This window comes from Embiotoca jacksoni, unplaced genomic scaffold (genome assembly GCF_022577435.1).
Source record: "Embiotoca jacksoni isolate LCO1_2020_lvr unplaced genomic scaffold, fEmbJac1.0.p SCAF_102, whole genome shotgun sequence".
Lineage (NCBI taxonomy): Eukaryota > Metazoa > Chordata > Actinopteri > Embiotocidae > Embiotoca > Embiotoca jacksoni.
In genome coordinates, this window is record NW_027185233.1 from 217140 (window position 1) to 230621 (window position 13482).

Below are 13482 nucleotides of genomic sequence, written 5' to 3' on the forward strand. Positions count from 1 at the left end.
GATTTTCTTTTTTCTTTTTTTTAACGTTGAAATCAACAAACACCAACTTGTGATTATTTGGTGTTTCTTCTCGGTTTTTCTGTATAAAAGACGAACTGAAGCCTCTAAAACAACACGGCCTGTGTGACGCTGTTCATCTTTTCACCCCTTTACAAAGCTCCCCTTCAAAGCTGCAGCCACCGCCTCGCCTGTGTGTGTGTGTGTGTGTGTGTGTGTGTGTGTGTGTGTGTGTGTGTGAGAGTGTGAGAAAGGGTCACCGAGATGAAGATGAGGCAGAGGAGGAGGAGGATGAAGGTCATAGCGACAGATTTTCAGCATTTTTCCATGTTCAGATAAACCGAAAATCTCTTTGAATAACAGAATCTTTTCTTATTTATTAAAGAATGTGTGAATATATTTAGTAAGATATGTGGGACGACTAAATAATGTGTAAGGGTTCAGTTACTGGTGGTCTGAGGTAATTTAACATCTTCTGACATCTAGTGGTAGAATTTAGGAATTGCAAGTCATCTGAAAATAACTGCAAAACATTTTACTGTCAATTTAAAAACAGGTTCTCACTCAGAATATAATTAAGGTGTACATTTATTATCAGATATAGATGAATATCTATCTCGGGAATCCAGTAAAACTACAACCATCAATTACTTTTATTTTTTTTAAGTGAACATATCCTAATTTCAGCACCGCAGTCAAACAAATACTGACGTTAAGTTTAACAAACTTAAAAGTTCTATATGATTAAAAAATATTATTATTATTATTGGATATAATTTCTCTTTCAAAGCGACTCAGAGTGACTAATATATTTAAAAGGTAACATTTTTTAATACTTTCCTACCTGTTCTTTTTTTACTTTATCAACTATTTTACTTAATTGATTATTATATTATTTATTTTTAACGGAGGTAAAAGGGGGACGACCAGATATCTTTGCCCCTGAGCCGCCTACGAGGCTAATCCGCCCATGCGCAGTAGAAATTAACGTTGAAACGTTGATTTTTGAATTATAAAATAGCCATTAATCTTCCAGCCAATCAGCAGCGTTCCTCCTCACCGGGGCGGACCAATCAGAGAGCGGTGTGCGCTGATGGAGCATGTCAACGGCAGTTCACCTGCTCACTTTCCTGAGGAACCGGCGCCGTTAACGGCAGCGCTTCGCCGTGAAGTACGAACTTAACAGATGGAAAGCGACACTAGACCTCCTTCCTCCGCCCCAAAGTGGAGGTCAATGCCTTAAAGTTGTCTCTTAAGTCCTCACGCGGACCGGTTCCGTCATGGCCCAGACCACCACCGGCACCGGCACCGGGCCCGGGACCGGGACCTTGCTCTCCGGCCGCAACGTCAAGCTGGACTCCTTCCTGAAGCGGAACACGGAGCGCGCGGTGTACGAGCGGATCCGAGCCTCCGAGCCGTGCGTGGTGGTCTCGGACACCGTCAACAAGGTGTACATGCACGTGGTGCTGAGCGACGAGCGCGTGTACCTGGCGGAGTACCCGCCGCGCACGCTCACCGAGGCCGTCAGCTTCAGGCGCGTGCGCGACATCGAGCTGGTGAGCATAAGAAAAAAAAAGTGAAGTCAGTTTCTACTGTTTCTGTTCAAAGTTGATGACAACAAATCTATTAATAAAAATAATCGGTGAAAATCATCTTTAACAGCAGGTGAGCAGAAGTAAAGCTGGAAGAACAGAATGACGTCACAAGTTTTAAAGATTTATTTCCTCGTTAATTTAAAGTTTTACAGACTTCAATTTTTCCAGAACTCACGACGACGCTTTCAACTTCAAGACGTTGTCAACTCATCGTCTCCGTCTTGGTGTTTCCGAAGCTTTCAGCCGTCTCTTGGTCTTCATCAGCACACACATTTTATTTTTATTTTCTTTTTGTTTTTTTTAATTGTCAGATTATTTCTAAAGTTCAAAAACTGATTTATAAATGTGCTTATTTTGTCGGACCGACACCCCAAAGCAGCAAATATTCCCCCGAGAGAGACCAGAAGCAGATTTAGATGATTTAAAGACATTTTAAAGATTTTAAGTGAGAACTTTAGACTCCGGCAGATGAACCGTTTATTTTAACGGGTCTACAAACAAATGACTTGATCTGATTTAATTGACAGTGAAAGATCATCTTTATTTACAGAATTAACTCCACATAAAACGTTGTGCTCATTAACTAACCGGCTTCTGTTCGATCCCCGTTAAACTCTTCAGATTACAGATCGGTCGCTTTGAATTACAGGTTTCACTTTGCAGCTGTTGTTCACGCTCGGCGAACTTCAAACCGACACCGCGCTCACAGCAGATTGATTCACGCTTCAAAGCGCACCGTCGCGTCTGATGTCCGTTGGTGTTAAATGTCCAGAAATGTGCTTGAAAGTCGTAGAAAATAAAAACACGCCGAGTGCGGCTGCCAGACTCGCCTGAAAATCTTCTCGTTTTTAACTTTTATTCAGGATCACGTTAATCCGCCGATAGTTTTCCGCTCGCGGGACGATGTACTGAAAACAGGAAGTGCCGACAGTGAAATCGGCAACTTTTATTTGTACCGTCAGCTGATATCGGATTTATTAATTGTCCTAAAAAAAAAAAGGTGACGAATCCAATTTAGGATTTGTTTTGTTTTGTCGCAGAAACGCTTCAAAACCAACATTTTTAATCCACAACCTTCACAGATCGGAGAAAAAGCAGCAGTTGGTCATCGAACCCGTTCATCAGCTTCAGCTCATCATGTAGTCGGTGAAATGTTAAGATTAGAAATTATAAGCACTCGGAAAACACTTTCACTTTCTAAACGGCTCGAATACAGAGAAATAATTAGAGTTTAAATGACCTGCGGGACATTTTGATCGATCTGAAATAACTCCCATATGATCATCGCCTTTTTCTGGATTGACCCGACGGCCATTTAGAGAAACTCTGTTTTACTGGATGTTAAATGTTAAAAAGACGTCGGAGGAGATTCCAGCTTCGGCTCGGCACAATACGACCCGACGCGACACGAGTCGGCGTTCAGCTGAGCTTCTGATTTCCAGTCCGTCTCCTTATGTCAGAGGTTTAACTTCCTGACGGAGTTAATCCCGTCTGCATCGAGCCGCCAGATTACCGTCCGTCTCGCTTCCTCCGGTCGCCTCGTCCGCTCGCGGCCGACGCAATGGAAACCGAGCCGGTGAATAAATAACGACGCCGACAACGCATCGCTTCCACCGGAGGGACGAGGCCGTGCGGGACCGCAGACCGTCGGCACGGCAACACAAACGTCCCATATCCAGAGCTGCTAATGTTCATAAAACAGTCCAAAAAAAAAACATTTTGTTAAAAGTTTTTGCTGCATTTAAAAATACAAAAACAACAAAGCATCTTATTTATACGTACGCAAATCTATTTACATTTTTTTTTATTTACGGAGTAAAACTTTTTTATGATCAGTTAATCATCAAATTGTTCAATTCCTTCAGTTTTTGATCGTAAAAAAAAATATTTCTTAAATTTTGCAGCGTTGAAGGGAACTTCTTCAAATTTATGGTTTTCTTCCCCCAAAAGTCTAAAAACCTTTAAAATAAACTCTGTTACACATTTGTGACACGACCACAAAATAAAAAAAAAAAGCAGCAAATGTTCCTCGTCGAGACGCCGATATCTGCAGATTTTTGCTTGAAAATTTTTGCGAGATGAAAAAGTTTTGTTTCGTTGTCGGGTTCAGGTTAGCTCGTCACCTCACGGTTGAATACGTTCGCTTCGTCCGTGCAGGTGAACGACCTCCCAGAATTCCTCAGTGCGAAGGACAGGAAGCGCTGCCAGCACATACGCATCCTTTACGTCCTGGAAAAGCCGGCGAGGAAGAAGGGCCGCGATTGGCTGAGCAGAGAGAAGGGGGAGGGGCTTCCTCTCGTGGCCGAGCTCTCCCGTAGACTCGGCCGCCGCCCGACCACAACGCACCCGTCAGAAGGTAGAGGCGCTCGTTTGTGGTTTCAGTGTTTGTTTGATTTATCCACCAAGTCTGTAAAAGTTCTACGTTCACGTTCGAGTTAATCTGACGTACTTTTAATTCACATTTAAGACGTCGTTGGACGAAATCAGGGCCACGAAAACTGGAAAAAGAATCACTCATTCAGGTCATTTTGCAGCGAGGTTGTAGCTTTTATTTTTTATTGGAGCCGCCGAGTTTAATCGGGGTGGAAATCAGCGATCTGATCGTCGTCACGGACAACAGCCGAGCTCGTGTGTCCTTTTTATTTCTCTCTCCTGATATCTTTACCTGTAACTCTAACCGTCTCTGCTTCTCCCTACAGGATATCCTGCTGAGAGGTGAGCGCACACACACACACACACACACACACACACGCACACGCACACACACACACACACACACACACACACGCACACACACACACACACACGCACACACACACACGCACGCACACACACACACACAGGTTTCTGTCAAATCAGAGGACGGTACATTGATTTATGTCTGTTCTCCCTAATTTGAATCTAACCGTGATTTAAACCGAACCTGAACCCTGAATCTAGCCCTACTCAAACCTAAACTTGACCTCAATCCTGGTCTTTGTCCTTAAATGTCCTGATTTGCATTGCGGGGACTCTACAGGAAGTCGTGTCCCCACAATTGCGGTAAAACAAGCGCTACGTCCCCACGTCGTGGGTAAAACAAGAACACACACACACTCAGGTCTGCTGTTGGTCAGCTGATATCCGTGTATGAAAGCTGAGCCTGGCTGAGGTTGCTCTTACTTTTTAACTGCCTTCAAGGAAATATTCCACCAAAAAAAAAAAAAAGGATTGCTCGTGATTGACAGCTGCCTAAAAAAAAAACCAAAAAAACATCCGCAAACAAAAATATCGTCGCCATCTTTTCTCTGCGTCACGTGATGCTGAACACTTTTTTTTTATTGTGATTTATTTTTTATTTTTTTGCTCTTTACGATGAAACTTTCCGCTGCTGTTCTCCAGACAAACTCGGAGCAGTAAAAGCTTTACAGGAGGAAAGTTAAAGTTTCCGTAACGTTTTTTTATTTATTTCTTTATTTATTTCTTTATTCCAGACGACCCCTAACTGTTTGTTTGGTGTCGTGAGCGAGGCGTGACGTCGTGACCCTCGTCGGCGTCTCCGGTGGCCTCATGACTTATTTACGGCAGTGGGCCACGTCGACCTGCTGCTCCTCCGAACACCGACAGCTTCTTACTTCGGTTCATCACGTCGTCGTTGCTGCAGTTTTCAGAGCCGACGTCTTCAAACGTTTCGTCCAAAGAAAATTCAGTTTATTATCAAACGTGAAAGAAAAAGTAGAAAATATTCACGTTTAAGAAGCCGCAACCAAAACATCTCTTACACTTTTGATTGTATTGCTTATTTTCTTTTTTTTTTTTTTTTCTAACGATCACTAATTAGTTCAGCTTTATAGCAAAACACGATTTTACTCAACTAAATATTAACTCCAGGACACGTCCTGCGTGGATGACGTGTGCGTCGGACAGGAAACAGCGTGAGGACGGAGGTTTGAACGGCTTTACGCTCGCTGAGCTCCGACTCGTTGCCTGGCAACAACAAAGCGCTGTAAAACTGACGTGTGTGATGGAAACGGAGGAAACTGTGAACCGCAGTCTCGTGTTTATCTGCCTCGGCGCCTTCGGATGTTTTTCACCGCTGGGATGTAATTAAACACACACACACACACACACACACACACACACACACACACACACACACACACACGTGTCTTTTTGTACATGTGAGGACCTTCTCTGATGTAATACTTTCTATGGCCCTCAAATCAAGTCAGCACCGAACCTCAACCTTCCTTAACAAGACTGGACCAGACTGGACCAAACCAAATGACAAGGACTGGACCAAACCAAATGACAAGGACTGGACCAAACCAACCGACCAGACTGGACCAAACCAAATGACAAGGACTGGACCAAACCAACCGACCAGACTGGACCAAACCAAATGACAAGGACTGGACCAAACCAACCGACCAGACTGGACCAAACCAAATGACAAGGACTGGACCAAACCAACCGACCAGACTGGACCAAACCAAATGACAAGGACTGGACCAAACCAACCGACCCGGACTGGACCAAACCAAATGACAAGGACTGGACCAAACCAACTGACCAGACTGGACCAAACCAAATGACAAGGACTGGACCAAACCAACCGACCAGACTGGACCAAACCAAATGACAAGGACTGGACCAAACCAACCGACCCGGACTGGACGGGGACTTTAGGTCTGGTGGTCCGCAGACCTAAAGTCCCCGTGTCCTTTGTTTACGTCCTCCATCAGGAGTCTCAGTCAGCTGATGCGGGAGGAGCTCCAGCCGGTGTTGAAGCCCATCCGCTCTGCTTCCTGTCCAAACCCAGAGACCCTGGGCCTCGTGAGGGTCCCACGCCCTCCCACCCAGTCCGCCTCCCTTTACTCCTGGTCCTCTTCACCCACATCACCTCCATCACCTCCATCACCGTCAGAACAAAACCCGACGACCCTCCAGAGGAGTCAGGTACGACGTGCGACGATCATCACGCAAAACGCTTTAAATCACGTCCTGCTTCAAACCGACCGACAGGATGTGATTGACCTCGTCGTGTCCCAGGTACCGAGGACGATCGGGTCGACGCTGTCTCGCCTGCTGAGACGAGACCGCGCGAGCGGCGGGGAGGAGGAGAGGGAGGCGGAGCTTCACCTGTACGCCGTCTCACAGACGTCCAGACTTTACCTCCACCTGCAGAGCTCGTGGAACAGCTTCATCATCGTGAGCGAAGACGGAGAGTCCATCGAAAAACTGCCCACTCAGCAGAATAAATACCAGAATAATAGAAATGCTTCATTAATTCATTCTTTTCCAGATGTTTGTTGTTCTGTAGTTTTGTCATCGGGGTGTTTGTGTGTTCAGAGGTCCACTCTGCTGTTGGACCCGCTCTACAGACAGAGGTGCAGCGCTTCCTGTGACTCCTCCGCCGCCACCGTCGGGTAACAAACTGCTGCTCCAACGAGATTTCAGTTTTTAAATTGCGTAAATTGGCAAAAAATGTCAAATCAGGGAAATAATTTTTTTTTCAACTGTCATAAAAAGTCACGTCGTCACTTCCTGTGATGATAAACATCATAAAAACTTATGGAAAATATTTCACTTAATGTTGTCGTGGTGATTGAATGGTGTGTGTGTGTGTGTGTGTGTGTGTGTGTGTGTGTGTGTGTGTGTGTGTGTGTGTGTGTGTGTGTGTGTTCTGAACAGCCGGGACCGGACGGCTCACCTGTTCGCTCAGCTGATCTCGGAGCTGCTGCAGGACGGGATCGGCGTGGAGAGTTCGTACCTGCTGCTGCAGGAGCTGAAGACGGCGGCGCACCGAGACGTCACGCTGAGACGGATCTTCTGGAAGGTGAGACGGAGACAAACCGATAGAGCTGCGACCGTCGCTCCATCAATAGATTCACCTTCAGAAAATAAGTATTTTGATCGTCTGTTAATCGTTTCGAGTACATTTTTCATTTAAATGTGAATATTTTCCGGCTCTTTTAACGCTACGTGATAATAAACTGAAGATCTTTCGGTCGTGGACGAGTTCAAGATGATGAAAATCATGGTGTCTGTGTTCTGAACATGTTCTGTTTCAGTCCGCCGAGGTTTGCGTCTTCCTGGTTCAGACTCTGGAGGAAAGTCTTCACGGCTGTCAGAGTCTCAGCGGAGTCCATACAGCAGATCAGCTGCTGTAAGATACACAGTGTGTGTGTGTGTGTGTGTGTGCGCACATGTTTGTTTAGGGCATGTTGTGGGGACTTTAATCTGTTTACTCTGTCAATTAAACAAATTTAAAATCTAGATTAAAAACTTGAACTCCAAATCATTATATTTTTCATTGTATACGCCAAAACAAATATCTACAAAATCAGCAGATCAGCTACTTTAAGATACACAGTGTGTGTGTTTGTTTAGGGCATGTTGTGGGGACTTTAATCTGTTTATTCTGTCAATTAAAAAAATAAAAATAAATCCAGATTAATAAAAGAAGGCCTTTGATTTGAACTCCAAAATATTTTTTATATTATGGTATATAAGCAAAAAAAAGAATCCACATTTAACCTAAGCTGATTTTTATTTACAGACTGAGCGCGCTGATCGTCCAGACGCTCGCCGTCATGTTCAGAGAGACGGAGGTGGAAGCAGCCAGGATTAACCTGCTGTCTGCTAAAAGGTAAAACGTCTCACCTGTTCGTCTCGTTAAATGCTACATTGTTTGTCCTCGTTTTAAACTTAAGCCCCTGATTTACCTGCGGTTTTAAACCTCGTCTACTTATTACCGGGCATTAAACGTAAGCCGAATTAACTCCCATCACTTCCTGTTACAGTACAGATGTGGATTAACAGACAACTTTGAACCGTGTTAGATTCACACTGAAGAAAACTTAAATTGTGGTATTTCTAAGGCAAGTTCAGAAGTTGAGCCATGTTACTTTTATGTTTGTTTACATTTTGTAAAGAATTAGTTTTAATTTTAAGAATGAGCCATTTTATTTTTGTTCAATATGGGTGAAAATATGCAGGACATTTAAAAAAAAAAAAAAAAAAATGGTTTGGTTGGGTTCTCTTTGATTTATTTTTTTTTACTTTTAGAAAACTTATACATTTTTATTAAAGTAAATGTAGAGAAATAAGTTTATGTAACTAACCGTGATTATTACGTCTTTTTTCCTGCAGAGGTGCTCTGGCCTCCAGAATGCTGCTTGCTTTGATCTGCGATCCACAACTACGAACGCCCGACCGAACATCTCCGATCGACTCCGAGGTCGACTGATTCTCCGCCGACGTTCACTAAAACATGTTAAAAATCTTTTCTTTTTTTTAAATGTATTTCTTTATCTCCTCAGCAGCTTCAGGTTTTACTCTCCGAGTACCTGGACTCCGCCTGCTCTCTGCTCTTCGAGCTGCTGCTTTTAGGCCACGAGGTGAGTCCTGATTGGTTGTTTTAGCCTCTCGTTCCCAGGCAGCGCAAAAAGCTCCTCCTCCTTCCTGATGACATCACACTGGCTGTACAACACTGCCAACTTTGATTGGTCACAACTGAATTCATGACTTTACAACTGCCGAATTCAACACGGTGACATCTGTTGGGAACCAACTGTAATTTCTCTTCTTTCCACCTCCGGAGTTCCTCAAGGCTCCGTCCTCGGTCCTTTAATCTTTAATGATGATCTTTAGTGTGTGTGTGTGTGTGTGTGTGTGTGTGTGTGTGTGTGTTTCAGACCAGCAGGTGTCCCTCTGCTGACAGCTTCCTGTCTGTCGGTTGGATCCTTCGAGTCCTGCAGCCTCATCCTCACCTGGTAAACATCTGTGCTTTCTCTGGTGTATTATTATAATAAAGAGCCACACTCACCAGGGTCTGCCCCCCGCCCGTCACCCCCCCCCCCCCCTACAGTTGTCCTTCGTAGGTTACCAGGCCCAGCAGGTGGCGCTGGTCCTGTCGGACCTGCAGGAGTCGGTCCTGGCTCCCGCTCAGTCCGTCCTTCTGTTCCAGCGCTGTCGCCTCCTGCTGGCGTGTCTGCAGTACAACAACCAGCTGGCTCAGCACCTGCGGTCCCACTTCGGGGAGGAGTTCAGGTTCCAGATTTTACGACGACCTGTCAATCATTCAATCCGACACATTTACAACGTCTCGCATCCGTTTTTACAGAAATGTGTTTTCCTTCCCTTTCCAGGTACGTCGTGAAGCTGTCGCGCGCCGAGGAGAAACTGCCGCCTCAGCACCCGATCAGCCGGCCGACTCTCCGGCTGCTCGAGCTCGTTCTGACTCTCACGCTGCGCCGCTGATCGAACACCAAACGTGCTTCTTCACACTCGGCTTCGCCCACGCTGGAGGAACAAGGACGGAAAAGACTCTTCAGGTGACGTGAAATCTTAAAGTTCTATAAAGACACTCTGAAGCCGTTTTTACTGGGAACCGTTTGAACTCACGTCAGCTGCCGACTTCATAAGACTTGTTGCTTTTTGTGTTTTTCTTAAATTGTCCCAGTCAGTCTTTTAAATGTTTTTTTGTTTTTTTTGGGGGGGGGGGGGTTGAAAATAAACCCAGAAGTTTAAACGAGTCGGCCACCTTCAAATATTTGTCTAAAAGTTTGGTGCGTACTATTTACAGTAAAATATCAGAATTTTGCTGCCAAAATTTAAAAATGTTCTGATATTTCATTTAAAATAACTCAAAATTATCTGCTGCTAACTTTTGACTAAATGAAAGCAGTCAAAAACAAGAACTCTTTAAATATATTTTCCATATTTTTATGAAGTATTTTGTCACTAGATACCAAATCATTCACAAAGCTTTCTATCATAAAGTCTATTAACCGTTATGAGAGGAGTTTGTTTCAACAAGACGAGTTGGTTTAGTAACGAGCTCAAATGTGTTATAACAAAAATGTACCAGCTAATATTAGTAAAAACTAAAAATCTGTTTCCGACGATGTACATTAATATCAGCGGTACACGTAAGCATCGTTGCTTTAGGCAAGATTTTCAAAATAAAAGGCACAACGTGACGAGTCGATTTTCCGCGCCCAACACAAAGAAGAGCGTTAAATGTGTCACAAATACAGAGTTCAGGCTGACGGGAGTTCCTTCAGCTCTGGTAATAAATGAATGTTGGGAGAAATCAACATCGATATCAGGCTGGAATTAAATTCAAGTCTCATTTAAACGGCACTTGCGTCCATTTTCTTCGAGGGGTCGTCCAGAATTGACAAAACCGATGTCTCTCCAGATCGTGTAGTTGTTCTCATCCAGACGTACTTTGTCAAAATTCCTGCCGTCACACATAAAATATCTGCGTTAAATCCGGCGGTAAAAAAACCACGTGAGTGAAACGGAGTACGTACGCCAGCAGCTCTCGGTAGAGATCGCTCATCGTCCTGCCCGGGAAACACCGCCGGTTGGTGCTGATGGGAACGACACACTGAGGCTGGAACGCCGCAATCAAATCCAGTCATTCACGTTTTGCGCGAACTTTAGACAAAAGCTTTCTGAAAAAAACAAATGTAAACAACATGATCGAAGCTGTTCCTCCGTCCCCGACTCACCTTGACGATGGAGCTTTCGGAAACCAAGTTCAGCGTCGCGAGCGAGCTGAGCGAGACCAAAAATTCCAACTCTGTCTGGGATCACTCGAGGATGTTCCTTTACCACTTTGAACGCCGTCTGTGCAGAGGAAGATACCAGCAAATTAAATATAAAAAATTGTTATTCAAAAAACTACAAAAAAATAAATAAAAAAATATATATATCACACAAACTTCAAAGTAGCTGCCCGCCGTATCGGCCGACTTCATCTCGCCGGGTGTGAAGTACTCCAGCGCCAGCGAGGCGTAACCGTGAGACAGACATGCAGACATGGCTGATAACTGCTGAGAGGAGGTTGTGAAAAAGATGACGAGTGTTTTCTTTATTAAGAAGGAAAAAAAAGTGACTAACATAGCATCTTTGGTTTCTAAAAGACAAAATGGCCCTACTTTTTTTTTTTTTTGAAAAGACAGTAAAAAACAGCAAAGGGATGGAAAATGTTTACAAATTGACATTCGGTGGTGCAGTTGCCCCGTTTCACCACCAGAGAGCAGCATCCGCCACGTAATTCCTCGCAGCGTTTTGTCCTCTGTAATTCTAAATCAACATTTATTAATAGTTTAAATTCCTCCCTGTTTTTTGTTTTATTATTATTGTGTTTTGAATAAATTGACCCTTTAAATCATCCTGCTAACATTTTGCTTTATGTGTTCTAACAGTAAAAAAAAAAAATACAAGATCTTCTTCTGTTGTGTTTTTCGTGACTCTCATGTATACATCGGTTACACTGCGATTCACCGCTAAAACTTTTTACAGTACGTAGTTTCTGTTCAGAATATGATGATTGTTAAGTGGAATTTATTTGGACGGGTGGTCGCAGCCTCGTTCGCTTTTCTGTCTCAGCAGGAACACTGATGATATCTTTCATGGAAAAACATATTATGATGATTAAGTATCGTCCCATCAGCGTTTAATGCACCTGTAAATTTGTTCCTGTTGTCGTTTCCGTCTGAAAACGTTACGATCCATCCGACACGGCGTACATCTCATAATCCTCCCTCACAGGAATATCAAGATATCAAGCATTTGTAAATTTGGCAGGAAAAGAAAGGAAGGACATATTTTTACAACTTTTTCCATCACCGGAGTCGATTATTTTAGTTTATGTTACTTTTATCCATTTTAACAGATGAACTCAAAACGGTCCAAAAATAAGAAAACGCTGAACTCACTAAATGGGAAGGGGGCGGAGCCAATGACGTAAAGAACTTTCAAATTTGAAGCGTCTGAGGAAGTCGTTTCCTGAACACCCCGTAGAAGTGTTTGTTTTTCAGAAGAATCAGTGCGTTTATAAATTAAGTTAATTCTGTAATTAATTATCTGTATTTTTGCAGATGTAACGTGAAAGAATTCATCCGGTCGGTTTTAATTAATTGTCCGACGGAGAGTACAAACAGTCCAAGTGGAAAGATGTTCACATAATCTGATCAGAACGAAGTCGGACGCATCCTGTGTGGGCGCCCAAAAAACAAAAGGCTCATTCTGGAGCTTCATTTAGGATCTTCATCATCAGCTTCATCAGTTCAATACAGGTTAAAGGTCAAAAGGTGAAGATCAGTTATTTCCAGCATTGTTATATAAATTAAAAGCCAGATTAAAGCTCGTTGGCATACTAACATTTGCTGAATAGCAAATAAACAAAATAAAATGATATATTAAACTAGACACAAAATGTTTTTGCTTCACAGACAAATAAAACTGCTTTTTATTTCCCTGTGATTGACAGGGTGCTTACATGCTAATTTTTTGGACCTTTTTACTTTGGATATTTGAGTACCTTTAATATCCTGTTTTAGATTAAATCTGTGGAAATGAAAGAAACCTGTAAAGTATCTGCTGACGGCATCCTATCGGCCCTTTTTTCTTTTTTCTTCTCCAGTCAAACATTAAAAGCTCCTGCAGTTCGTCAGAAAGCAGCCGAAACTACTCCTTTAATTCTTCTTGCCGTTTTAATTTCCTTCATACGTCACTTTAAGCGCGGGGAGGACCTCTCGTATGTCTTCCTTCACGTTACCGTGGCGACGGAGATTCACATCACGTACACTTGATATTATGAGTGACGTGCACAACAGCAGGGTTGATGGTTTCAACCTGGCGCTACCTGCTTGGTGGCAAAAACTACAGCAGCCACACGAGTAGAGCGGGACAATTTAACACGTCAGCATGTCACGCAAAACCACAAACAAGATGCTGCAGGAGGCAAAGTGATGCAAAACTACAAAGATACACGGCGAGACACGAGAATTGTTCAAAATGTCAATGGAGTTTTGAATGAAGGTTCCAGAAGAAGAAAAACAACATACAGGTTGTTTTAAAAAACAAATTTAAATAAAAAAACTCAGGAAGA

General features: G+C 43.3%; 1 protein-coding gene across 1 annotated transcript; it reads left to right on the forward strand.

Annotated features, from left to right (window-relative positions):
- Nucleotides 1-1166: 1166 nt before the first annotated feature.
- cunh12orf56 (chromosome unknown C12orf56 homolog) lies at nt 1167-10143 on the forward strand. Its single transcript, XM_069174322.1, has 14 exons — nt 1167-1553; nt 3750-3948; nt 4292-4307; nt 6317-6530; nt 6624-6782; nt 6924-7000; nt 7266-7410; nt 7646-7740; nt 8134-8223; nt 8727-8814; nt 8900-8974; nt 9272-9349; nt 9445-9626; nt 9725-10143. The coding sequence occupies exons 1-14, from the start codon at nt 1278-1280 to the stop codon at nt 9834-9836; spliced, it is 1806 nt and encodes a 601-aa protein (XP_069030423.1). The 5' UTR covers nt 1167-1277; the 3' UTR covers nt 9837-10143.
- The last annotated feature ends 3339 nt before the right edge of the window (nt 10144-13482 follow it).